At 32.9% G+C, this 27,958-nt stretch overlaps 3 protein-coding genes across 4 annotated transcripts; 2 read left to right on the forward strand and 1 right to left on the reverse strand.

Moving 5' to 3' along the window:
* Window positions 1-3,024: 3,024 nt before the first annotated feature.
* On the forward strand, window positions 3,025-6,190 carry LOC144545340 (putative F-box protein At4g22060). Of its 2 annotated transcripts, none has more exons than XM_078293929.1 (2): window positions 3,025-3,130; window positions 4,797-6,190. In XM_078293929.1, the coding sequence occupies exon 2, from the start codon at window positions 4,801-4,803 to the stop codon at window positions 5,872-5,874; it is 1,074 nt and encodes a 357-aa protein (XP_078150055.1). In that variant the 5' UTR covers window positions 3,025-3,130; window positions 4,797-4,800; the 3' UTR covers window positions 5,875-6,190. The 2 variants fall into 2 exon arrangements, with proteins under 2 accessions (XP_078150055.1, XP_078150054.1); XM_078293928.1 differs by lacking the exon at window positions 3,025-3,130 and adding an exon at window positions 3,262-3,406 and having other exon boundaries at window positions 3,891-6,190.
* A 6,012-nt stretch (window positions 6,191-12,202) lies between these two features.
* Window positions 12,203-14,240, forward strand: LOC144544963 (Bacterial sec-independent translocation protein mttA/Hcf106). Its single transcript, XM_078293523.1, has 2 exons — window positions 12,203-12,568; window positions 13,941-14,240. The coding sequence occupies exons 1-2, from the start codon at window positions 12,260-12,262 to the stop codon at window positions 14,076-14,078; spliced, it is 447 nt and encodes a 148-aa protein (XP_078149649.1). The 5' UTR covers window positions 12,203-12,259; the 3' UTR covers window positions 14,079-14,240.
* Window positions 14,241-14,819: 579 nt separating this feature from the next.
* On the reverse strand, window positions 14,820-20,105 carry LOC144544964 (NADH-ubiquinone oxidoreductase 24 kDa subunit). Its single transcript, XM_078293524.1, has 10 exons — window positions 19,949-20,105; window positions 19,774-19,830; window positions 19,598-19,663; window positions 18,392-18,508; window positions 17,506-17,583; window positions 17,229-17,334; window positions 16,521-16,567; window positions 16,087-16,164; window positions 15,942-16,007; window positions 14,820-15,228 (listed from the first exon to the last, which is right to left on the reverse strand). The coding sequence occupies exons 1-10, from the start codon at window positions 20,012-20,014 to the stop codon at window positions 15,121-15,123; spliced, it is 789 nt and encodes a 262-aa protein (XP_078149650.1). The 5' UTR covers window positions 20,015-20,105; the 3' UTR covers window positions 14,820-15,120.
* Between the last annotated feature and the right edge of the window lie 7,853 nt (window positions 20,106-27,958).

A 27,958-nucleotide genomic window follows, 5' to 3' on the forward strand; every position in this document is an offset into this window, starting at 1 on the left:
ATTAATGAAATTAAAACCACTAACTTTTAACTTTTAAAAAAAAATAGTTTATAAAAAATATATAAATAAACTTTTATTATTGTTAATATAATTGCTAATAACGTGGAGCCATACTGGATCACACTGAATCAGTTAGAACTTAGAACTCAACTAAAATAATTAATATAATGTTACAACTGGACCGCTCTGGATCACCTCTCATATCATGCATAATAATAAAATATAAGATTAATTTTCTACATACCCCTCTCATATCATGCATAATAACCCCGGCCATTTTTATTAATAACCCAAAAAAAAAACGTTTTTACCAAAATAACCACAAAATCTGAGTTTTTTCAAATATAACCAAACCGCCAGGGATGCTGGCGGTCTCCTTTTTTTTTTTTTTTAGAGATCTAATTTTTTTATATTTTCATTTGTGAAGTTTTAGTTTTTTTTTTTGCTTAGGGTATTTGCCAAAAAATTAATTAGAATGTTTAAAACATAAACGAAATTTTTATTAAAGAACTGGGAGTTTAAAATTAAAACAATTATAATATTAGTCTGAAATTTCGAAACAGTCAGACCTAATCGAATTAAAACAATTTATCATTTATCTCTGAATTAATTATTGAATATGCTAGATAATATAACTGTAGTTCTAAAGTAGTCTAACATAGTCTAACAAGTAAAGTTCACGAATACAATTAAAGTTCAATTATACAACTGAAGTTCACCAATATTCATAATTATTGAATATCAGATTCCCAAATTCCTTGATATTCATCTCCAGTTTCCATTTCTCTTTCCGGTATGACATCAATAGCATCAACATCAATATTAGTATCATTTCGATTAACGAATAACTGTATCAGTACTGGAGATGAATACTAAGTTATGAATACTTGAATTGTTGGAAAGAGAATAGTTGAAATTGAGACCCTTCTAACCCACGTTAAGCACTTGACTTGTACACCTCACTTAAATTGTACACCCCCACGTGGAGAGAAGAAAAAGTAGCATTTGGTTTACCCACGTGAAGCCTAGGCTCCTTGGAAAATGGAACGGATTCTGAACTTCGGGTATTAAAATTTGCTTTGCATGTATCTGCGGATGTATATTCGGATACACCGAATATCCGCTCCGTTTGTGGGTAAGGATATTTATCCGAATCCGTATCCGGTTATAGTTAGTATATTTGAAAAATATCCGGATCCGAATCCGGCAATTATCCGCTCTGTTTAATACGAATTCGGATCTGAACTGGATACGGAGCGAATAATCCGACTCCGTTTTCACCCCTAATAACCAGACCAAAACCATATTTCCGGTTATTCAATAACCGGACATTTTTTTCAATTCCGGAAATTGGGTAACCGGAAAAAAAAAATCCGGTTACTGGGTAACCGGATTGGGTAGTTTTCGAAATTCAACGGTGCTTCGGTTATTTTTTGTAATTTGATTTAATTTTTGAATATAAATAAAAAAATCAGACAACTTCTTATTTATCCATCACTTAACAATTTATAAATTATCTCTAATTCAATTATAAAAAGTCTTAATTAAAAAAATTAAAAAACAAAATTGCCCTTATTCTTTTCTTTCTTTTCTACATCATCAAGTGTCACAAGCCCACTAAAATTGAGCAGAAGCACCTGACCTTTTCATTTTCAATTATTAGTGAGTTGGATTGGGATTTGGAGGTGAGAATGACTTCGTAGGCTGAAAAATATCTTTGAAAAAAACTCTATTATTGTCAAACAACAAGAATTTTTGAAATTTTTTTTTTTTTTTTTTTTTTTGAGGATTTCTAGTAAAAGCCTCTATCTGACTCGAATAGGCGTAGCTTCTCACTTTAATTGAACACCATTGTTACATGTAGATAAACTCCTTTAGCAATGAAACGTTTCAATTCTTTGGACCAACTCAATTTTTTAAAGACCAACACATGGAAAAAAAATTTATTCAGTTAGCACAAACAATGCTGATAAAAAGAAAAAAAAAGGAACAAGCAAGAAAAAGTCAGAAATCTTGAAACCTTTGGATGGGCTCACACAAAATTAAAACCCCGCTCAAGTTCAAAAGAAATTTTCAAGAAACAATTGAGAAAAGATGCGAAAGATAAGTGATCAATGGCATTACTAAAAAAACATTATGTACAGAACCACCAATACAACTAGCTAACAATCGCTTGCTGCCCGTTGTTGTACCCTTTTTCAACAGCAACTCCCCATTTAGTGGGAAACTTTGGATCTATAAACTAAAATATTGGGATTGTTCTAACATTGATGTCACTAGAAAAGAAAGAAAAGAAGAAGGACAATTTTGTCTTTTACTATTTTAATTAAAGTTAAATTAAGAATTTTTATATTTTATTAAAAATAATATACAATTGATTAAGTGATAAATAAATAAGAAACTGTTGCAAGAGTTAAGAGACAAATAAGATACATTAAAGATTTGAGGGATACAAAGGAAATTAGAGATGTTTTGAAGGTTATATAGGAAATTAACCCTAAAATAGAAGATTGATTAAGAAGTGAATCGTCTCAAGCCACAAAAGAGCAAAATCAATGGAACAAATTTATAAACAACTTTGAGTGAGTCTATGGTACTATGCATATCACGGGTTGTTACCGTGCTACTGCTCTATATTCGAGTTTTCAAATCCTAACGGTCGATCCGAACCGTTCATCTTGTTCTCCATATTAATATGTGTTTGGAGACCAAATTTTACATTTTTTGAAAAATTTTTACTATTTTTTTAGATATTTAGAAAATCACTTGATCTGAAAATTCTGGACCATCCAAAAACAGTGATTTTCAATAAATCTAAAAAAATAGTAAAAAAACCCCAAACACATATTAATATGGAGAACAAGATGAACGGTTCGGATCGACCGTTAGGATTTTAAAACTCAAATATAAAGCCGTAGCACAGTAACAAATCGTAATATGCATAGTACCATAGACTCACTCAACAACTTTTATCGTGTACTTAGCTGCATATATACAACCATATTTTACCAACCGACACCTTGAATGCATATATAAAAGCAATTTCAACGATGCTCTGCCTCACCATTCAATCTATATCTCAATCGGCTCAACTGCTTTCTATTTGAGATCTCTGCTTTCTCTTGACCAGGTAATCTCTAAACAAAATATATATTCCTTAATCATTGATTTTGTAAGAGGACTCTGTACCAGTTTGTACCGGTACTACTTTTCTATTATAAAAGTTGAACTGAAAAATTGAGTTTGTTTTATGGTGTAATTCTGCTGAAATCTGAGGTCAAATTGAAAATTTTAGTTTTTGATAATTTAAGCTTGCATTTCACCTAAGAAGTAAGGTATAAGTGCATGGTACCACTTGTACCAGTGATGGTCGAAGTGCATGGTCTGAATTTCTGAATTACATAAAGTTATTTGATTTGTACCGGTATTTCAATCCTAGACATGTGAAGTCATATTCAATTATTCATATCTTCCTATTCCTTTCTTTTTACTATTTTCATTTCCCTCTTCTAATTTGACTTTTCAATTCCTCTTCTAATTTGACCTCTCAATTCCTCTTTTCATTTTACTATTTTCATTTCCATCTTAATCATTGATTTTGTAAGAGGATTTCTGTATTGGAAAGGAACTGAACACGTACGTGTAATTAAGAAAAGGTTGGTCTGTACCAGTTTGTACCGGTACTACTTTTCTATTATAAAAGCTGAACTGAAAAATTGAGTTTGTTTTGTGCTGTAATTCTGTTGAAAACTTGAAATCTGGGGTAAAATTGAAAAATTGAGGTTTTGATAATTTAAACTTGCATTTCACCTAAGCAGTTTGCTATGGTGATGGTACCACTTGTGCCAGTATGGTATAAGTCCATGGTCTGAATTTCTGAATCACATAAGTTATTTGATTTGTACCAGTATTTCAGTCCCTAGGCATGTGAAGTCATATTCATTTCCCCCCATTCCTTTCTTTTTACTATTTTCATTTTACCAGTATGCTGAAATAAAACTTTTTTGTGTCTTCTGTTGTACAGCTTTAGGCTGGTGCTGAACCAAATTTAATTTCGGTAATAATTACAGAAAACTTTGTAGTTTTGGACTTTGCTTAATTGCTGTTCAAGATATAATTTTTTAGTTTTGTTCTGTGCGGAACCTAATTGTGGTCTTATTTGTGTTAAATGATATTATGAATTTGTGCTTTGCTGAGTTTGAATAATGCATGAACGTTGTGTGATTGCTATTGTGATAGGGTAAGAACCAGTCAGTATTTTATGTGTTAAATGATGTTCTTTAGTGTTTTAAATGTGTTAATTGTTGTTCTTTAGTGTTTTAAATGTGTTAAGTGTTGTTCCTTAGTTGCTGCGGACCTACTTTTCTGTTTGAGTTTTTAATTTTGTTAGAATAGGGAAAGAATTTGGTTATAATTGTGGTATATTCCCTTTCTCAAGTGGGGTATGTTTCTTCCTTTGTTGAACTTCCTTCTTTAGTTGTTGAGAACCTTTATCTTTTCTGATTGTGCTTTTTTGGATGCACTTTTTGTTGAATTTTTGCATATATGAACTATTTTTCTTTGTGTTGAACTTCAATAATTATTTTTTTGGTTGAATTTAGGTTAAGATCAGTATTGCAATCGTGCCTTAGTAGGTACTATTCAGGGTTTTCAGTATGACATGCAATGTTTAGGGTTATGAATTGGGGATTCACTGCATTTTTTGTTTAATGATACAATTTTTGGTTTAGGTTGAATTTTTTTTCATGTACTGTTATTGAATTATGGAAATTACAATATAACATGTACTGTAACAGACTAATGGCGATATCAGGAGAGCAAAGCGGTAGTGATGGCATCCTAAGCCATGAGAGAAACTGGTCTGAACTTCCAGAAGACATTCTCCATCTCTTATCCAAAAAGCTCCCTGATATTTCTGATTTCATACGCTTCCGTGCTGTGTGCAAGAGCTGGCAGTTGTCGGCCCCAGTCACTGATCCTCCCCCACAACTCCCCTGGCTTCTAGAGTGCCGTCTAGAGCGCCATCAAGACCTTGAAAACGCCATTATACGTTTCTACTGCCTCTCTTCTGGTAAAGTACATACTATCACCTGTCCAGGTTCCCATCGTGCCTGGCTCCATGGCCCCGGATGCCGCTATCTACTTGTCTATCTCTTGGGAAATTCTGAGAGGTATCTCCTTAATCCTCTTACTCGTGATCAGATCCATGTTCCTTTTGTTAATGACCTTGGGTTCTCCCCTGACTATATTGGTCCGAATCCAATTGAAGGTGGCGATATTGTGGTTATATCAGGAATTAAAAATTATTCTGGCAATTGGAATACCCCAACCAATTTGATGGCTTTTTGGCGACCTAACGATGACGATTGGGCCTATGTAGAAGGGGTTGGCAACAGTGCTAATGCATTTTATATGGGACAATACTTTAGCAATGATAGACAAACTGGCATTACACATGTTATTGATATTGCAACAAAAAAATTGGCATATCAAGTCGCACCACCAGAGGGCACAAACCCTTCTCTAAAAGGTTATACAGTTATGGTCGAGTCAGGAGGAAAGATCCTAAGGTTGTTCTATAATTATGAGGCAAAGCCATGCCACTTTGATATATACTCTCTCTATTTTGGTGATGGTGAATCAAAACCTTGTTGGGTGAAAATCATAGATATCGGTAACCAAATGTTGTTTCTACAATATAATCGGGGGTTAGCTTTATGTGCAAGTAACTTTACTGGATTCAAAGGGAATTGCATTTACTTCTTGAAATACAATCAATATCTTTGTAGATACGACATAGGAGATGGTACAATTGAGGTGCTGCCTTGCCCTTTTGATTCAGTGGGGACTTGGTTTGTGCCTAGTCTGGTATAGCTCTCTGATGTTAATTATGCACTAAACATAGATCGTCACTGTTGCCGCTTGGGTTAATTTTAATCCCACTCAGGGTTATTATTAGGATTTATTTTGATTCCAACAAATATTCTAATATGGTGAAATTTGATCTTTTGTAATCATTCACCATGTTGGATATTTATTTCCATTTTATATATCTAAATTATGACCTTAATATTTTGTATGACTGGCTATGATTCATGAATATGTAGTATGTGGCAGTAATTACTATTATGTTATTGTTTCTGTATATCATTATTTGCATGCCAAACAAATATTTTGCGCATATATATAAGGTAGGTTGTTCTACCATTACTATATAATAATATGACTCAATATTCCATTAAGAAAATTATATGTTATACAAGAGTATCACGAATAGTTATATGGGACTTTCATATCACACTAGATCTGGATGCAAGGAGAATGGTTAGATAAAAATAGTTAAATTGTTGCATAAATATGACTGTCCCAATATAACAAGTTAAAAGTTTTAGGTAAAAATTCAGAAGATATGGCTAACTAAAAGGGTATACAATTGAAATTGATGGTCTGAAAAGATTTAAGTACATATTGGAGATGGTAACTGAAACAAGTACCAGGTCGGTACCAGATCTTATAGGCTACTGGTACTGTATATCAGACGGTCTCAGGATGAGAGCGGATGGAGGACTGGAGGCCACATGTTTATGAAATGCAGGTATTTATTGGCCTTTTAGAGCAATTTTCAATTTTGTATGTTTTCTTTTTTCTATAGATTATATGTTGACCTGAAGTTCCAAGCATGTAGATTGTGCTAAATAACCCAAAGTGTAAGTTCTAGATGTTGAGGTTTTTATAACCAAATACAGTACATGCTGGTAATAGTAAAATCTGATCCAAATCAGAAACACAGAATTGTCCACTTTTGGACCTGAACCCGACCGGTCTGATTTATTAGTATTCCTTTTCACCAGTACTTTACTCGTGTAAAATATTAACCCTACTCGAAACATGAGCAATCCAAAATCAATTTGACCCTAAGCCAGATGTGAAGCATGTGCATTACCTGACCGAAACATTAGTCTTGCCAATCTGATAATTATGTTAGCTGTTCGGTAACCTTCCTTTAGGCTCCTTTACTCCTTAATCTATCTTATTCTTCCTGAACAAGTTCACCTTATTCAGGATTAACATACCTCCTTAGCAATTTGCTTAATCCATGTGTTTCATTGCCTTTGGTCTTCTTAGAGCCTCCTTAAGACATTTTTTTATAGATTTTTTGGACCTCACTGCCCTTCTCCTTAAGGAACAGTAGAAGTGTTGCATTTTTTAATGCTCCCTTTCTATCTTTCTCCTGCATAGATACCAAAAAACTTTCTCCTTTTCAGCTCCCTTTTTAATATCGTGATAAGCTCTCTTTTGACATCCATTTTGACAGGTATTTTTCATCCCTTCTCTTCGTATATGGCAAGTATGTTGGTTGCTCTTTCAATGTTCGGATTTATACTAAAACAGTAAAAAGCACCATGGATAGCAATTTTTGATAAGTTAATTGCCAATTAGTTTAATTGGTAATTTCCAATTTCTCTTCGTGAATGGCAAGTACTGGTACAAATCTAGCATGAACTGCCAAAGTTAATTGGTGATTCCTAATTGTGTTCATGCCTTCTTTTCTTTTCTTTTTTTCCTTTTCGCTAACAATTGAGCTTGTTTCTTTTGTCAGATATGTGAGAATATATTGGTGTTGGTCATTTCAAACTGGCCGTATTTTATGCAATTTGTGAAAACAATTTGGAAATTTGGAAGAGCATAGTCTGCTCCTTATTAAATAATTTATGGAGCACACAGTCTTATAGTTCAATTTTTAGAAGATTATGTCACAATGAAAAATCCAAAACTTCCAGTTTTCTCCTAGACAAGTTGTTATATTAAATTTTTAGTTTGTGCCTTGAGTGCGTTTCTATGTGTTTCTACACACTGCAATCTACTGGTAAGCAAGTTAATGCAGGATACTGGTAAGCTGAAAGTGCCCCAAACAAATCCCCTTGTTCATCTCAGTACCCAATGTGTTGAACCTTGGCAAAGCTGTAAAACCATGGTATTGTTTTGGATGTGAAATATTTTGTTTATGACTACAATGGTACTAAACATCATTTTTGTGTGTATACACTTAGAAATGAGGACTGGAATGAATAAAAGTCAAGTAGTAGCATAGAAGAGCTTTAATGAAAGAAATGAGAGCTTTTGAGCATAAGAGGGTTTGAATCCCTAAAATTTAATCTCTGTGTTTTTCTAGAAAACAAGGACTTATGTGCATAATCTAGGTTTTAGAATAATTAAGTCTTAATAAAAGAGCATAAACAGCTCCCATAGCACAGATTTCACAGTGTGCTATGGGTTTGTTTTTCACCTAATATGATATTTTTTTGCTTAAATAAAAAATAAATTGATAGCACAAGTCTGGTACCTGAGCAATGTACCACTGGTACAAGAAAAATTCAATAAAAATGAATAGGACACATCTTGACTTGCATCAGCCTAAAAAATCAGTAAAAATTCAAATAAAATGTAAAAAATGCATTTACAGTTTGAATTAGTTCATGTAATGAGAAACACAATAATTAATCATAGTAAACAAGATTCGTTCAATTTTTAACACTTAATGTAAGGAAAAATAAATTGCAAAAATCATAAAATTTTTAACACTTGATGTAATGAGCAGCTCAACTGTTTGGATATTTCATTAAGATTTTAAATTTAAATAATATAAATGATAAAAAGTAAGGTTGGATCATTTTGTGGCATCAAAAAATAATGTCATTGGAACCCGTTCTCTTTAGTAATTTATCTAATATATATACTTACAATTCAAATTATGATTTTTCACGATTAATCAACATATCAAAATCTTACATAATATCAAATTTATTATATTTATGATTCCATAACTATTTTATATTTTAAAAAAAATGAATCTAAAATAGTAAAAAATATCACTTAAATTTCAAAAAACTATTTTGTATTGAAACTCATTAAAATTTATAAAGTTTCATCAATTTTACTCTATACTAAAAAATAAATAAAAACTATGTCATGGATTGATTTATGAGCACAAACCAACTAATTAGAATATTGAATATTTTTCTATATTTGCTACATCTTTTTTATTTTTTTAGTAAATGATAAAATAAGAACTTCATAAATTTTAAATGTGTTTTTAATAAAAAAGACGATAAATTGAATATATTTGTGAGATTTTGAAAATTTGAATTATAAAATATGATATTATAAATTTTGGTAAGGAAATAAATAATTTCAAAATTTCGGAAGGATATGCTTAAAAATATCCCCACGAAATTTTCCCTAAACAAAGTTGCGCATAGGGTTGGCAAAAAAATTCGAGGTTCGTGATTCGATTCGGGTTTGATTCGGGTTTGATTCGAGTTTAATTCAATTCGAAATGGGTTCGAATTGAAACGAACCAAACCAGGTTCGGTTCGGAATTAATTCAAACCAAACCCAAACCTAGCCTGGTTCGATCGAAATGGGTTCGATCATTTTTATGGTTCGAATCTTATAATAACATCGGCCGTCCATTTACCTGATGAAATTAAAATTCAAGATAGAGAGTCATAATTTAACTTAGCCGACACCCCCTCCCTCTCAAATCTCAATAACCTAGTTCTCTCTCCACCTCTCCCTAACTCACTCTCCCTCTAGCTCTAAAATCTAGCTGACGCTCTCGGCGACTGGCTGTCCCTCCGGCTGTCACTCCTCTCTCTGGCCTAGATGACTGTCTCTCCTCTCTCTTCGATCGTCTCTCATAGTTCATACCAGGAAAGCCGTCTCTGATGTATTTTTTCATGAACAATTTTTCAACTTAAAAACACTCATTTCATAGTTCATACCGCGAGAAAAAATTAATGTATAAACTACCGGTATAACTAGGGCTGCTAAAAAATAATTTAGTTCGTGATTCGATTCGGGTTCGATTCGAAAAATGTGTAGTTCGAAATGGGTTCGGTTCGAAACGAATCAAACCAGGTTCGGTTCAAAATTAATTCAAACCAAACTCAAACCTAAGGTAAGTTCGATCGGTTCGGTTCGTTGCCACCCCTAGTTGCGCACGAGGATCACATTCTGAGTTCCGATGTAGGAGTGAGTAATCCTAAGGTACCTGACTATGTAGAATACCCTAAGCCCGACCAAAATTGTTTAAGATTTCTGTCAGATTAAAATGAACGACTCAGATCTCATTCTACTCGCTCAGGTGTTCCTAAGGTACCTGACCGTGAAGAACACTCTAAGCCGGACCAAAATATTTCGAAATTCGTGTCAGAATAAAATAAATGACTTAGATCTTATTCTATCTATACAAATGAATAGTTTGGGTTCGGTTTGCCGGAGTCAAAAATTTGTGATTCAGGTATAATTCGAGCATAATTCGAAAATGATTCGGTAAAAAAAAAAAAAAAAACGCTTAGTGAATAATTTTCATGTATCTAATAGAAATGTCTCAATTATTTGTTTGTGGAGAAAAGGCGTGATTCAAGAAAAAAGAAAGAAAGAAAGAAACAAACTTTTTCATCTGACCTGGAGTGGTCCCAGGATTCTTGCTTGCAGTGCATATGGGCAACTCAAAAAAGCAGTTATTAGCATAGTGACAAACGAAAATTTTGAGTTCAGTTCAGCGGGTTTAAAAATTCGTGATTCAATTATAATTCAAGAATAATTCAATACAATAAGCAAAAAAAAAAATCTCCAAAAAAAACCAGCAAAAAAAATTGGCGTTTTTTTAGCGTTTTGTTTGCGAATAAAACGTATTATATTTTTTTTTTGTGTTTTATTCAGAGTTTGGTTTTGAAATGTCAAAAAAATGAATTAAACACGAATAAAACGCAAATAAATCGCGAGTCTTGTTACTATGATTATTAGTCACAATTCTTGTAAGATTTGTTAAACCAAAAGGTAGATTATCAAAAGGAAAAAGGTCCGGATGTTTGTTCTTAAATCAGTGTTCTAAATAGCGCGCTATAGCATTTTTGGACCCTAAACGCTAAGCTATGACATCAAAACGTGCTATTTGAGCTACGGACGCTATAACGGTAATAGAGGTCCGATATAGTGCATAGCCTGTAGCGCAAATAGCGCGCGATATGCAACATGAGATGTTTTTTTTTTTCTTTTCAATTTATATGGGCTTTAAATAAAGGTTCAGATTGGATTTTAATCGTGATTTTTTTTTTGCAATTGACGTATTAAGCTTTATATTAAACTATTAATTATTAAATGAGAGATCAATCAAACAAAATCAATTAAGGAAGATACAACGCGCTATGCAACATGAGTTGTTTTTTTTTTCAATGTATATGAGCTTTATATAAAGACTTAGATTGAATATATTAAAATATTTCTTGAAGTAACAAAATGATACTTACTATATGGTAGTTTATATATTTTGAGTAGATTAAGATAGTTAATTATGCCATGATGTCTATGTTATTTTGAAATTTAAATAGAAAAATATAGATTATGTCATGATGTTGAATATATTTTGAATAGAAAAAGATTGATAATTTATAATATTAGTTACTATCGCAATTTGAACTTTGTATTGGTTTAATATAAATATTATAATTTTTTAATCAACTTGATGTTATTTATTGTTCTATGAAACTTAGATAATGTTAATATTTAGTATAAATATATGATATAATTTTTATAAAAATAAAAAAAAACTTTATAACATAACTTTCGCTATAATGACATTATTCGCTATAGCTTTTTTTTATAAGTTTTCCGCTATAACACAATAAACGCTACGCTATTTAGAACATTGCCTTAAATACGCGAATTACCATTTTATACACGAATCATTCGCAAATCACTCGCCAATATTTTTACTTTGTTTCTACGCAGACAGGTATTGCACTGGAAAAAAACTCTCGGAACAAAGTTGCGCACGAGGATCACATTCTGAGTTCCGAAATCCGAGTCAACATTCTTAAGTACCTGACCATGTAGAATAACTCTAAGCCGAGAGCTAAATATTTCGAGATTCGTGCCAAATTAAAAGAAAGGCTTAGATCTCATTGTACTCCGTCAGGTATTGTACTGATGTGAATTCCCAAGTATCACACTTCTGAGTTCCGAAATATAATACGAGTCAGTATTCCTAAGTACCTGACCGTCAAGAATACTCTAAGCCCGACCAAAATTATTTGAGATTCGTGCCAGATTAATACAAACGACTGAGATCTCATTGTATTCCGTCAGGTATTGCACTGGATATGAAGTCCCGAAATATCTCATTTGTGAAACCAGTAAACATTAAACAACACCACACTATCCAAATCAAGTCAAAGAGAAGAAACCCCAAGAAATGGAGATAGCTTGCTGCTCCACCTCTCCAGTCGCCGCCTCTTTGCTCCTGAGCAGGAGCAAACGCTCCTCTGTCGCCACCCATGCTTCGCTCTCTTTCTCTTCCAGGCGGGCCCCACAGGCGCCACCGCTAGTCTCCGTTTCCAGGCCACGCCGGACCAGATCGCCGGCGCTGAAGTGCAAGTGTTTCTTCGGATTGGGTGTGCCTGAGTTGGTGGTGATTGCTGGTGTGGCGGCACTTGTGTTTGGCCCAAAAAAGCTGCCGGAGATTGGCCGGAACATTGGCAAGACTGTCAAGGGTTTTCAACAGGTAGTATTTACCGAATACTGTTATTTAGATCTGAGAATGAAATTTATTTTGGCAATTTTTCTTTGTAATTTTGACTAATTAGCAAGAATTGAACAAACAAGCAAGGAACTTTTGTGTAGCCTTGTCCTAATTTCCTATTTGAAAGCATCAATTATGGTGGGTTGAGATGTCATTGATTAAACTCTTTCAAATGAGTTCATGGTAAAAATTATAATTCACAGTTTTGACATGAATGCCTATATATGAGTAGAACTAGGGTGTTCTTAAGTTCACCGAGCCCTTTGGTTTAAAATCTGTCAAATCGGTTTCAAATGACGAATCCGAACTGTTGAAACCCGCCTATCTTATGAGTGATGCGTCTACATGTGAAAATTTTAAACATTCGAATTAATTTAGTATAAAGTAAAGCGATAAAAAAACGTTCAAAAAAATGAATGCATTAAAATTAATTTATTAACCTTCTAATTTTGACTGATTGACTTTATACTAAATTATTTTGAATGTTTAAAATTTTCACATGTAGACGCATTACTCGTAATTCACATTTTATATTTTTTGTATTTTTCCACTACTATTTTTAGTAATACTTACATACATTTTAACATTTTGTATTTTATGTATTTTTCCACTACTATTTTTAATAAGATACTTGCATACATTTTAACATTTTGTATTTTATGTATTTTTCTGTAATTTAATTTAATAGATATTTTCTGATTTTCTGATTCTTTTTATTTAATTACTTGGTGTATTTTATGATTCTTCTGATTTAATACTTGTATTATTTTCTGATTTATTATTTTATGATTCTTTTGATTTAATTACTTGGTGTATTTTCTGATTTATGATTTTATGATTCTCATAGGCAGATTTCAACGGTTCAGATTTGTCATTTGAAGCTTACATACATAATCATGGTGTATATACTATAAACTTACAATACATGATGTTATGGGTAGCTTAAGAAATTTTCTCTAACATTTTTATAATACACCTCTGTCAAATTCTCAATATCAGATTGTTGAAATTGATAACAGAGTTGTTGAAAGGGGGCAAATTAATGTGCACCCTGCAAAATTTAATGCAGAAAGAGATATGTACCCTACAAAATTAAATGTATCATTTATGCCCCTTACCAGTTCACTTGAAGAAATCCCCTATTTTCCCCTCCTTGCCAGAGTCACTCTGTAAAAAGTAGATTTGGTTGTATAATGTTTCACTGTAATTTGAGATATATATCATTTATCAGGGATTTATATGGAATTTTGATCCTTTCGGAATGTCAGAATAGGTACACTTTTGCTTCTATTAGCCTCCTATTATATTTGGTTTTTTATTTTATCTGACAACTCTCTTGCAAAATTTGTTTTAGGCTGCAAAAGAGTTCGAGACGGAATTGAAGCAACCACCCTCAGAAAGCGGGGCCTCTCCACCAGAGGAACCCCAAACAGTTGCTGGTGGCGAGCCAAAGAAGGAACTGGAGACCTCCAGTAACAAAGAAAGTGCGTGAATGAAAAGTTAAAAGAAAGTGCAGTTTTTTATTAGTTTCAGCTGAGATTTAATAATTTGCTTCAGTAGTCGTGTTTTTTGAGACCGGGAATTAGTGTAATCATGCAAAAGTACATTGTAGCTTTTACAAGCTTATCGTTTTTATTTTGTTAGAAAGATGTTTGCTCTTGTATTTTTGTATCTTGCACAATTTTTGCAGTGATTAAAAACGTTAATACATAAAAAGGGAGGAAAATCACAAAGTATATAAATTGACACCAATTATAACAAATCACAATTAAGCGTAAAGGTGATTCCATGAGAGTCTTAAGTTATTCATTTCATTTTGCTGTATATACAGAACAGTATTTATGTTTCTCCAGTTGCAAAAGAATAGATAATCAAATTATATGTGATATTGATTTCTCCAAATTTAACTTCACTGATTTTACTTGTATCCTAGTTGCAACCTGGATCTGAATTTGGCAAATTATTAGATGAAGTATCATTGTTATATCTATTTAACAAATGCAATTTTGAGATTTCGTTCGTATCAAATTTTAACATATTTTCTCAAGGCAAAAAATTAATGGTCAAGCTTCTTCATGCTGCTTGCCTTATTAATGGTCAAGCTTCTTTAATATTATATGCATAGTTTAAAAGTGTAGTTCTTCAAAATGATATCTGTGACTTTGAACATGATACATGTGAGCAAATATCGTGTTCACATAAAATGTATCTCAATTTATAAAAAACAATTGTGGCAAAATAAATTCCAATTCTGTCACTAAACTAGGAAACATTGCAAATCCACATCATATTTCAGTGAAATTTGCTCGAGTAAAACTTTTCAAGGAACACACAACTAAAAAACCTTCTTAAAAGATGACAAATGGGATAAATTTAAAAACATGATAAAAACCTTTTCTTAACAGGAAATAAACAAGCTAAAAAAAAACTATCAGAATTGGGCAGTAAAGAATAACTCAAAAATTGGGTTTGTACGGTCATCTCAAACCAAGATGAGTTCTCATTATTTAATTATTCTAAATTCAAGTTTGAATTTAGCATGCGTCAAGATCTCTGCATGGAGGAGGTTTAGGTTCACCTAGTAAGGTAGTGTTGCCTCCTGCGGGTCCACTCCTAATGCGCTCTGGGTTTTGTGTGCCGACCTACGTAAAGAATAAATTAGTTTTTCTATAAAATATCATAAAATCAAGCTTATTCACAAGCAGAACCATACATCACCTTAAACGATCCCCACTACATGCAAAAAAATAATGTACATCGCAAGTTAAAGTCCTTGTTTAAATTCGCATTAATATTTCCGATTTCAAAGTCCAAACAATAGATCCAAAACATTCAACATGATCTCCATATTAAATTGTGCTTGGAGTCCAAATTTTACATTTTTTGGAACTTTTTTTACTATTTTTTTGAGATAGATACAAAATCACTATTTTTCAGAAAATTCTGGACCATAAAAAAAAAAAAACAACGATTTTGTACCTATCTAAAAAAAATAGTAAACAATTTCCAAAAATAAAATAAAATTTAGTCTCCAAGCACAATTTAATATGGAGATCTTGTTGAGTGGTTCGGATTGGCTGTTTGGAGCTTGAAATTGCAAAATATGGGCTTGAATTAAAATAGGTGCTTTAAATGGCATGTACATTAGCCCATCTATATAAATGAGACAGACATGCCCCTTATTTATCTTCATGTAAAATCCTTTCTACAATTCCAATCTGGAGGATTAGTTCCTCATTTAATGGATACAATTGTTTTGACATTCAATAAGGTGGTTTACGTAATTTAAGTGCCACAAGAAAAGTAAGAACTTGGGAATCTGTATACAAAAATTAATTGGCGGTAAAAGACTTACTGGTGGAGCCTCTCCTCTTCTTAACATCTCGACTATCTCAACAACTCTCTTAGGAGTTACATCCTCCTGATAATTAAGGAAGAAAAAATTAAACAAAAGAAAACTTAAAAAAAAGAAGATAGAAAGTCCAGGAATGAATTTTTACGTAATAATTGTAGGTGTAGCCTTCAGAACCCTTGGAATAATCGGCAACTGTAATCATGGGGGCATTCACACAACACCCCTGTAGAATTCACACCAAAGAAGACAGAAAAACTAAAAATTAAAAAAAAGTGTAGCTGATCTAGATAGAAAAAGTTTTGAAATACACCCAATGTATAACCCTGAAAGTTGGACAAATATAGAAAATATTATACATCCCCTTATCACCCTTGTAACAAAGTTTAATTCTACACAGGCGAGGAAGGTAAAGGGGTAGTTTTGGCATTTACAAAAATTAGATGAGGAGGATGTGTTGGTTGATATGTTCCATGTTTTAAAGAGAAATATGAGAATGTCTTGTAGGGGCATCCATGAAACTATTCTCACCTTTTAACAGAATACAATTTGAGATTACACAGAGTAAAAAGATACACTTACCATGCATTCCATCTCTCCAACACAGAACATACCGTCCTTTGTTACCTCTGCAACAAAAGGTACACAAATATAGAATATATAAAAAAAACTCAGTACCATACTAATACCCAATGAATATTAAATAAAAAATGGCTTGGTAAAATGTTATATTGACAAAATGTGATGGTATACATATTATAAATAAGGGAGAATGCCATGCATACCCTTCAAAAACTTTGAAATTACGTATTTCCCCCTCTAAAATTCATAATATTATATTTACCCTTATAAATTTCAAAAACTCACAAATTTACCCATTTATTGTCTTTTCTATTAAAACTCATTTTAAAATTTATAAAGTACCCACTTTACCTTTTGTTAATAAAAAAAATGTAGTAAGTTTAAGAAAAATGTCAGTCTTCTAATTGGTCAGTTTTAAAGGGCAAATAAGTCATTTCTCTACTTCTGACACATACATAGTGACCTTTAGGTATGTGCGACATGTAGGTATATACTTGACATTTTTTGAGGGGTGTACATGAAATCCCCCTATAAATAAAATTCTAAGTAGCTTGTGTCCATTTTGGGAGGATGATGATACTTGATCTCACTTGGATTTGTCAGGTAATATTTATATGCAAACAAGTTATATTTTCCATCTAGTATGCAAACTGGTACTGCTTCTACCTGATGCTATATTATGTATACCAGACAATTCAATATACTAACCATTTCGTTTGACACCAAGGTGTTTGAGCAGAGTGTCTTCTATTTCACGGGACCCACGAATCATACAAGGAGTTGTCCCACACACTAGTAAGTGATATTTTCCCACCTGATTAGAACAAAAATTTAACATGTTAAAAAGAGGAATATATCCCTCCATTGCAAGCAAGCCCGATATTTGTAAATAACAGATGTTAGTAGCAAAATTTCTTCTACATGGAATATTGACCTAATATGACAAAAAAAGATGAACATCAATACAATATAAAGAGATAGGAACCTTAGCACGGTTAAACATTGTGTAAAAGGTGGCAACTTCATACACGCGTATGGGAGCAACTTCTATGATTTTAGCAACCTGGAATATTAACACTGTTAGTGCTATCTAATTGTATAGAGGTTGTCAAATAAATCCCTTTCCGCTAGAGGATGTGCTATATTGACAGCAAACTTGTTCAATAACCCTGAAACTGACACAATGCTTATCAAAATTAAACACAAAAAAAAAAAATTACAGATATGTTATCTATAATGTAGATAGGCCACTTGAATGAGAACCAAATGATTTTTGAATCCCCCTAAATTTGATACCTAGTTAACCTAAACAGTAAATGCACATCTAATAAATTTAGTTTTTTTTTTTTAGGAACTTTTCACATTGGTTATCAGGGTTATACAGCTGAAAATAGTAACCTTCCATTTCCATTGGATGGGATAGATCCAACAGCATTATCTTTGTACCGATCAAGCCCAGTAAATACAACGTATCAATAACTGGGTAATGATATAAATAATAGCCTCACATTGCATCATATATTTTCAAATAACTAAAATTTCATTTTAAGTCAATTCAGGTTGTAGGATCTCGTCAAAAATGACACTTGTTTATCTGCAAAATAAATAACTGTTTTTGACTTTGAAGTGTTAATGTATTGATTTCGTACAAACATATATTTTTAACAGTGCTTTCAATATTATACATTTCACTATCTTTTATAATTTTCTGTAATTGCAATGCCACTAAAAAGTAATAGAAAACATTCAAGTTAAATCAGGACACCAACTTTCTGTATAACAAAATTTCAGTTCTGAGAAAGTAATTATAACACAGAATAACAGCAACGTAAGCCAATATGTATACTTATTATGTGTGTATTTAAACATACAGCATTCATTGCTGACACAGGGAGCCATCCACCATGTTGTTGCTGTGCCAAATCCAGCAGAGGAATTACTGCTGACTGCTTGTAATTCGATGGATAGTGCGATATTATCTCCTTGACCTGTTTTTTTTTTTTTTGTTTTTTAAATTTCATCCACAAAAAATAACTATGAATAATAAGCTGTAAACATTATCACTCGAAGAATGAATACATATTACACCATCTGTGCAAAGTACAACAGCAGAGTCTCAAAAAGGACATACAGCTAATTGGTTTACATTTTTAAGAAAAAACATCCGCATATTTGGTTCTAAAACTTGTACATGAACTACCAAGTACCAAGTTTATTGTAGTATTGACATTACGTCCTTTGACTACACAGGTGTAACAATAATTGTTTCCAAAATATAATTTGAAAGGTACATTAAACTATAGCTAATTGTGGGGTGGTACCATCTTCACATGTGATTTTCTTAATGAAAATCAGTGGCATATGATCATTTTTATTAAAAAAAAAAAAAACTATAGCTAATTCATACATTGATTGAGAAAACAAAAAATAGCTTTATCTGGTTCTGATTTTATTATAAAAAAAATTGACTATGAATTTTTTATGATATCATTGGTGCCACCAATATATGATAGAATAATAGAATAAATATAATGACACCAGTCTCATATACTGATTCTAAATTAGGAAACCAAAGGAAACTAAACAAAATTTATGCAAGCAGGAAAACTTCTACCAGAGTATCAGTTTCTTCCCATATGCTGACAAAGAAAATAAATATATAAAAGAAATTGAATACAAAATTCGGTCTCAAATTAAATACAATGCTTGAACAAAAACTATAGAGTTTACTGCATTATTGGCATGATGTCTTTTGCCTAAACATGTGTTACAATAATAGCTCCCAAAATATCATTTTAAAGCCACATTAAACTACAGCCGCTTCATACATTGATGGATAAGACAAAAATTACCTTTCGTTGGTTCTGACTTTCCTATGCTATCATTGGCACCATTGATTATACTGATTCTAAATTATAATTCCAAAGGGAACTAAACAAAATTTATGCAATCAGGAGAACTTCTACCAGAGTATCAGTCTCTTCCCATATACTGACAAAGAAAATTCCTTACGAAAAGAAACTGAATAGAGAATAGAGAATACGGTCTCTGACTGAGAGAAACTGAATAAAAATTACCTTTTCCATATTGGCCTTGGAGAACTCCCATATCATATCCGCCTTATTATCCGGAGATTCAAGGTGCTAATCAAAAGTTACAAAAGGAAAAAACAAAAAAGAATCACAAATTGTGAAACTAAAACTTATACCAGTCCAACCAAATCAAATTCAGAGCAACAATCGAAATTTCTTACATAATTGAGCGCAGAGGAGAAAGATCTGGAGCTGGAGGCACCATTAGACAAAGCGATCTAGTAAAAAAAAGAAGGAAAACGAGAAAGAAACCCAAGCTTAGTTGATAGATGCGGCGAGAACTGGAAAAGAGGAGATTGAGAGAAAGGGTCAAATGGAGAAAAATGAAAGGCTTACTAATGGAGAAGGCCGTAGAGCTGATCGGATCTCGAGGAGGCGCTTCGCCACCAGTCGGGCAGCCATCGTCAGAGCAAGCGAGAGAGAGAGAGAGGAGATCAGACGAGCTTCGGCACTGGTTTAATGGTTTTGCGACGGAGGGGGGGGGGGGGGAAATCAGCGAGGCCATGTCCTCTGAGGTAACAGAATATTTATTTTTTTATGCTGACCGTTCGATTAGGACCAGGCTAATCCGGCCTTAGGTAGAAAGCACATGATCATTAAATATTCGTGCGGATTCTGATCGGACGGTCTCGATCTATTACCTTAGGTTAATTATATGAATTCATCAGAGAATTTCTGCGACGGAGGGGTAAATCAACGTCAACGAGGCCATATCCTCTAGACTATTTCAGTTTAGATCCGGACCGTCCGATTAGGATCCGGGCCAATCCGGCCGTACGTTAAATCCACGGGGATCCTTTAATATTCTTGTGATTCTGATCGGACGTTCTGGATCTATTACTTTACCTTAGGTTATATGAATTCGATCGAGAATATGATTACGGGTCGGAAGGCGATTGTCATTGAAAGTGGGTCCCGAATGACAGTGAGAATGCATACGGAGGCTGCTCGAACATAAAAGAAAACCCTGAAGCAATAATTGTGATTTTCCCCCTCTGAAAAAAATTATATATATGGGAGTCCTCTATATTTGTTCAACCGTTCATTGAGTGAAATAATATTCCTTATAATGGTACAGAGAGCTTAATGGGTTAATTCGGTAAAATTTTATATACAATAGTTTCATATACATATATATATGAATAATTTTTAATGCATGAATTAAATCATTGAAACTGATACTTTTTAAAGATAAATCACTGAAAATGATAATGCAAACTTCACTGAAGATTGCATATTAATCTTCAACATTCACCATTAATTCTTGACTTTCCAATGGTTTGGTCCTGCAATCAATAAGTACATATTGATCAATGTACCATACATATATCTTTTTTTTGTGTTATTAAAAATTAAATGAAAAACATTAATTAGGAACAACAAAAAAGAAAAAAAAGATCATTAGTGATATTCAATTGACTACCTTAATTAAACCAAGCACTTGCAGTATACAATAGTTTTGAAGTGAAGTCAGAATAGTGCAAAACCTCTCCATGTGCACCTATCAATGTGCTATGTGCACCTTTACGGTGGCAAACAAATACAATAGTTTTGAAGTGAAGTGCTTCTTTACAATGTGCTATGTGCACCTATCAAATTGATTTCATTTATCATTTGTTATCTAAAGTTAGAGAATATAAAAAAAAATGGCTTCAAGGAAGGGACATTGATCATTATACTTGCATGGCTCACTGACATTGTCGCCGTGGCACCACGAGTGTCAAGATCATGTGCTATCTCTATTCTCGACATGAAGTCAGAATAGTGCAAAACCTCTCCATTCTAACTACCCAATCCATATTAAAGATCTGGAATTAATATAACCCATGGAGTTCTCTCCAGAGGCCACTACCATGATTTACAAGGTAGTTTGTTTCATTTATGATATTAATTTGTTGGCTTAATTGTCATTTTTGTTCTTGTATGATGCAACCGATTCAATAATCATAAGATTTATATTGAAATAAATTGCATAATTATCAAGGTACCTTACGAAATCATCTTTCGGTATAAACATAGGCATTTCTCTATACCAAAAGATGATTTCATAAGGTACCTTGATGACTATGCACTTCATTTCGGTATAAATTTTATTTATCATATGAATGTTGAATCAGTTGCATATATATATATATATGATGAACAAGAACAAAAATGAAAAATTAAGTCAACAAATACTATAACAAATGAAACAAACAACTACCTTGCAAAATTCATGGTAGTGGCCTCTTGGAGAGAACTCCATGGGTTGTATTAACTCCAGATCTCGCTGGTTTGGGTAATTTGAATGGAGAGGTTCTGCACTTCAAGTTGGGAATGGAGATAAACATAGGCATTTCTCTAGGAAATGCCATGTATGGTAGCTGGAAAAATTGTTTTACGAGGTCATAGTTGTACTAGTAGTTGGAGCGGGACCTGCTGGTCTGGCAGTAGCTGCATGTTTGGCGAGGTGCAATTTAAGTCGATCATACGCCTTCTTTTTCTATAGCGACTCTATGCAATCGCCCTTCTCCAGAACAAGCAAGGGAATCAAAAGCATGAACAAACATGCTGCTACCGCAGACCAGCTGGTCCGCCAACTAACAATGGTTTTAAAGACGAGTAGTTTCTCTTTCTATACCTTATTGTTTCTGTATATCTTAATATGTGATCTTTGCTTATGGATGTCTCTATTTATTTCAAAGAAAAGTCACTACTACAGAATAAGTGATTATACACGGACATAAACATGAGAGCTATACGGATTTCCTGCCATGTGGAATGCGAGGGTATAGAAATTCCTGAATATTTACACAGATATTTATCCGTGTGCGATTATCGAGAGCTACACGGATTATTACATAAACAACCGTGTACAAACGCTTGTCAGCGTCGCTCTCAAAATAACCGAGCTACACAGATTATTACATAAACAGCCGTGTACGATTACTCTTTCTACACGGACATTTAGCTAAATATCCGTGTACAATTACTCTTTCTACACGGATATTTAGCTAAATGTCCATGTAGCTCTCTTATTTTTTTATGTTAAAATATCTTTCTAAACGGACTTTAGTTAAATATCCGTGTAGAATTGTCCTCCCCCCCCCCCCCTTTTTTTTTTGGTGGCTAGCCTCCAATTTTGCTAGTCATTTAAAATTATAATTCCAAAATAGAGAAACATTAAACAAAGGCCTTTTAAACTCAGAATTCCAAAACTATACAACAGTATAAATAATTTATGTACACTAAATTATACAAAATTATACAAATCCATATTGAGCATTACAAAATTTAAATTGAAACCACCTTGCCCACATACATCTGACATCGTCGATCCACTCCTTGGTGTAACACTTTTGCTTTGGTCCATACTACAATTATAATTTGGTATTAGTTAGTAACAAGAAAAGGTAGAAGATTACAATTCATGCAACATATATATATACAAAGCCTTTTGTACATGCAATCCCATGTGATAAAACATAACATATACTCCTCAAAATCCAATACAATGTTTGTATAAAAGTTATATCCTTACCACTTAGTAACCACATGATCAAGCTTGGGCTCAAATTGCCAAAACGCTTGGTTATGATCTAGTTTGGACCGAAATTTCATACAAACTAAGGCGTATTAGATCAAACATATAAAAAAATAGTATGCATGTGATCCATGACATGATGTCTCTTGGTTAAAGATCTCTAACATATTGCATCTCAAAATGACATTCATCAACATATATGTGCATACATAATAGAGAATAAAAATTCTCAGTTAAAATTTTCGTTCAAAATTATAAGTAAAATTTATACATAAAATTAATTGAATATGTATAGCTTTTATTCAAACCACTGAAAATCAATTTTGTAAAAAAAAAATATTGCATATTATATGAATTTATAATTGCTCTGATATCAAATGATAGTCTTAATAATTCATGACGTGTTTTGCAATTAAAAAATACAAGCAATCTAGAATTTGTAAATCCAAAATAAAATAGCAAAGTAATTTAAATCTTACAGTTCTGAAGTGCAAACATCTTTAGGCGGAAGCGTTAGTACTGATCTTAATTTCAACGGTTTTCCTCAGATCTGATGATGGAGACCTTAGGCGTTTTCTTTACTTCTCACTTTCAAAGATCTCAGATTCGGCCTCCTTATGTGCATAAATCAGACCAACATTCAATACAGAGAGAGAGAGTATTAATTGATCAAAACGGCGTTGAAAGGAGAAGGCCTTTTATATAACAAAAACCCTAAAATAACATTTCTACACGGCTCTTTATTAAACGTCCATATAGCTCTCAAGGCTTTCTACACTGTTATTTAAACATAAAACTGTGTACAATTTCTACATTTCTACACGGCTCTTTATATAAAGGTCCGTGTAGCTCTCTCAAGGCTTTCTACACTGTTATTTAAACAATAATCCGTGTACAATTCCTAATAAACGTCTGTGTAGCTCTCTCAAGGCTTTCTACACTGATTCTTTAATAAATATCCGTGTAGAGATCCCATAGATATTTCAGGCTTCCAAATAATTACAATTTCTACCCGGTTTTTATATAAAATTGTCAAATCCGTGTACAATGTGCAGTGTACAATGACCATTTTTGTAGTAGTGAGTGTGTTATACGCCCGTTAAAGTAACTCTTATTTACATTTGCAGGTTTGCGAAGGATTAGGTAAATAATAACAGGAGACCTCGCTAACGTACATATTACACTTTAGGACAACCCAATCATAACAATGCTGGTACGTAAGATATTGTGTACTTCTTAATTATTATCTTCGGTTTCCTCTTTGCTTTATTAACGCCTTTTATATCATACGTAAGCGACTCCAATAGTTCCATAATGCTTATGGGGGTCCCTATTTGTTTCACAGAAAAGTGTGTTATATGTTCGTTAAACTAACTCTTATTTACATTTGCAGGTTTGCGAAGAATTAATTAGGTAAATAAAAACAAGAAATCCACTAACGTACATATAACACTTTAGGACTATATATAATCATAATTATAATGCTGATCTGTTAGATATCGTGTACTTCTTGTTGTCTTCGTTTTTCTTTTTTGCTTTATTAAATTGCATACAAAAACGACTCGAGTTAATGGTTTCCTATGCTTTATGGCTGCTGAAATTTGAATTGTTTGAACAATGCAGAAGCTAGACAACATATATTAAGGTTCTATTATTATAGCTGTCCCATGCATTGCACAAAAAGTATGAACTTGTAGGTTAATGTTGTTATTTTTCTTCTTTGGTTATTATTATTATTTTTTTCTATTTTTAGTAAGCCATTCTTTAACAAACTCAAGCAGTTCGGCATTTGATTATGTCCAGATGACACATATAATTAATATCTCTACCTAACAATGCATATAGCTAGCATTCTTTCCATTTCACTTGTCGGAAGCATCATCATCATTTGATATATTGATGACATCATGAGATTATCAATCGTAGGATAGCACATCAGTTTCAGAAATGGTTTCCTTTGCCTGAAAGTGCTGCTTGTAATCCTTTTTCTATAGAAGAGATCTACTCTCAACATCCGATTGTCACCTTCAATTTTAATTTAATTTATAATAAAATAATTTGGCTACAGCACACTCTTTAATGCGAGTACCATAAAATTTGCCAACCGAATCCGCATCCTCTGCATTAACGTGTCGTTTGAGTCAATTTTTGGACCGTGCGATGATAATTCAGGTCAATCTGATCCACAGCTATAACGCAAGAACCATTTAATATTAGTGCGGATTTAAATCAAACGGTTCAGATTTTAACTCAAAATTGAAGTTAAAAGCTGAGAGGATACAAATTCCTACCAACCTGGGTCGATATTGGATTTTTTACTTGTAAAATCTATATGTAAAATCATTTCGTTATTTCTCTTGTGTTTTCCATTTTACTTCTACTTTGGAAGATCAGAGTACACAAAAAAAAAATTATATGGATAACTACATCGAGCCTAATGAATCTTTTCATCTAATAATATTTGATCAAACCATGCTGCAGCTCAATCTGATGAAAAATGTCATAGACACTAGTAAATAGTGTTTAAGCTATATCATGATCATCTTAGCATTTGGTTTGTAAATAATTTTTAGAACCCTTGTTTTATCATATACTATAGCGCACTATTTCGAACTCTAGTTTTGTCATATACTATAACGCCGTTATATATAGCGCGCTATTTAGAACCCTAGCTATGTCATATAGACAAACCAGAGAACTTGAGAACGGTGTTCTGGTTTAACTTATGGAGTGAGAACTGAATAATATTCATATACTCAATTCACAATAATGCTCTCACACTAATTTCATGCGCACATATAACAAACAATATTAGTATCTCATTCTTGGTGCCAAGTTTGGTTTATACACATACCAACTACCTATGACATTTTGAGATTTCCCAGCCCCATTAAATGAAATTATTTTATTTCCAACACTGGAATTTCAGCCCATATTTCTTCTTTCTATAGGCCCAGAGAGGCCTAGAGTTGGCCCACATTTTTCTTCAGGGTTATTTCTTCCCCTACAAGCTGCCTGCATCATACATTCACGGTAATGAAATTAAAAAAAAAAATATAAAAATAAAGAAATTAATTTATCTGTGTACGTAGGAATTAAGAGGTGTCAATGAAAATTAACACAAATTATATATTAACACAAAACTATGGGTCCGTGTTTTCTGCATCTTAATGGGGGAACAATCTTTTATAATGTTTGATTTGCAAGCACCAGAATTGTAGGAATATAATAGGAGATAGTATAATTGCAACTTGCAAGTATATGTATGTGAGTGGAAAAAAGTAAAAAACCCAGAGAACCAAATGGGAGATGAGATCTTAAAAGATAATTGAGAATAAATTAGAGGCATTTTTGCAACACTTCTCCAACAAAATGTGTATTTTAGAATGGGTGTGTATACATTCAGTCATAATTAAATTGGGAGCCTAATTAAGTCGTTGTCGAACTTAATTAATTCGGTGCAATAATTTAAGGGTTCAGGTGGCATTAGTTGTTACAAATTTAATTAGATAGGTGTACTATAACTCGAATGTCATGTTTATTTGTGGTTTAAAATGAAAACCATCTACAGTGAGCCCCTTGTGAACCGAGTAGGTGACGATGAGAAAGTCTTATTGGCAACAGTTACAATCTCAGCCTCTAATCATTATAATGAAGACTGCGACTGAAAGAGAGGAATCCGAAGACTTATTGGTCCTTAACAAACTTCTATTCAAATTTTCAAGAAGAATTTTCAGAACTAGCAGTCAATTTTTTCTTTAGAAGAAATATTGTATTAATTGTGATCTGATAACGGCATCTGTTGATAACAAATTTCTCTTAGTCCTTGACATTTTAAACTTGTTTGAGTCAGGGGCAGATCCAGTAGGGCTCATTGAAGACACTTACCTACATTCGATCTTTATTTTAGTATATATATCTAATAGTGCGCTATTGAGAGAGATGTTATGGATCAGAGATAGAAGTCATTTTGGCAACTTCTCTTGTAGAGGTGCTAAAAATTGCACAAAAATACTCAACCTGGTGTAGAAAATTAATTAAAACATTCGAGCCTCTCTGTCTTCTTATCCAACTCACTCAAATCCATTGCTTGGAAAATCGGCCGAGTCAGAACTGTATCGGTCGGGTCCGAGCCAATATATTCACCCGAAAATGTTTTCTCTGAGCATGCTTTTTATCAAGACCCCAAAACACCTGAAAATATAAATTGTGGATGGATTTAAAAAGTTTTAATTGGTGATATGCACATACAACTAACTTAATTCGATCGATTAAATATCACACTGCCTGCTTTGATGAAATATTGAAGTACCTAGAGAATACCAAGGATTACGGATGTTACTAATGTACTAACATAGTCATAATATTTGAGACCATAATTTATAGTTAATTGTGTAATTATGATATGGACTAGGTCATTTTGGGTTGAACACAATATGAGCCGAAATTTTTTGGTATATCTCTCTGATCAGATCACATTTAGAATAGGTGCGATCAAATGGTGTGTTGTATTATAAATAGAGAAATAGTTTTCATCCACAGACTGCTGACCACTGTTTGTCCACAGACTGATCTGATAAGCTTTAAACTGCCATTAATCGTAATTAATGAACGGCCCCGTAACTATCTCCCAAACTATCGTATTTAAAATTTCTCTTCTCTTTCTCTCTCTTCAAATTTACCAATCATTTCACTTTTTACACTACTACAAAAATGGTCATTGTACACTGCACATTGTACACGGATTTGACAATTTTACGTAAAAACCATGGAGAAATTGTAATTTTTTGGGTGCCTGGAATATCTGTGAAATCTCTACACGG

Source organism: Carex rostrata, chromosome 27 (assembly GCF_964058835.1).
Source record: "Carex rostrata chromosome 27, lpCarRost1.2, whole genome shotgun sequence".
NCBI classification, from domain to species: Eukaryota; Viridiplantae; Streptophyta; class Magnoliopsida; order Poales; family Cyperaceae; genus Carex; species Carex rostrata.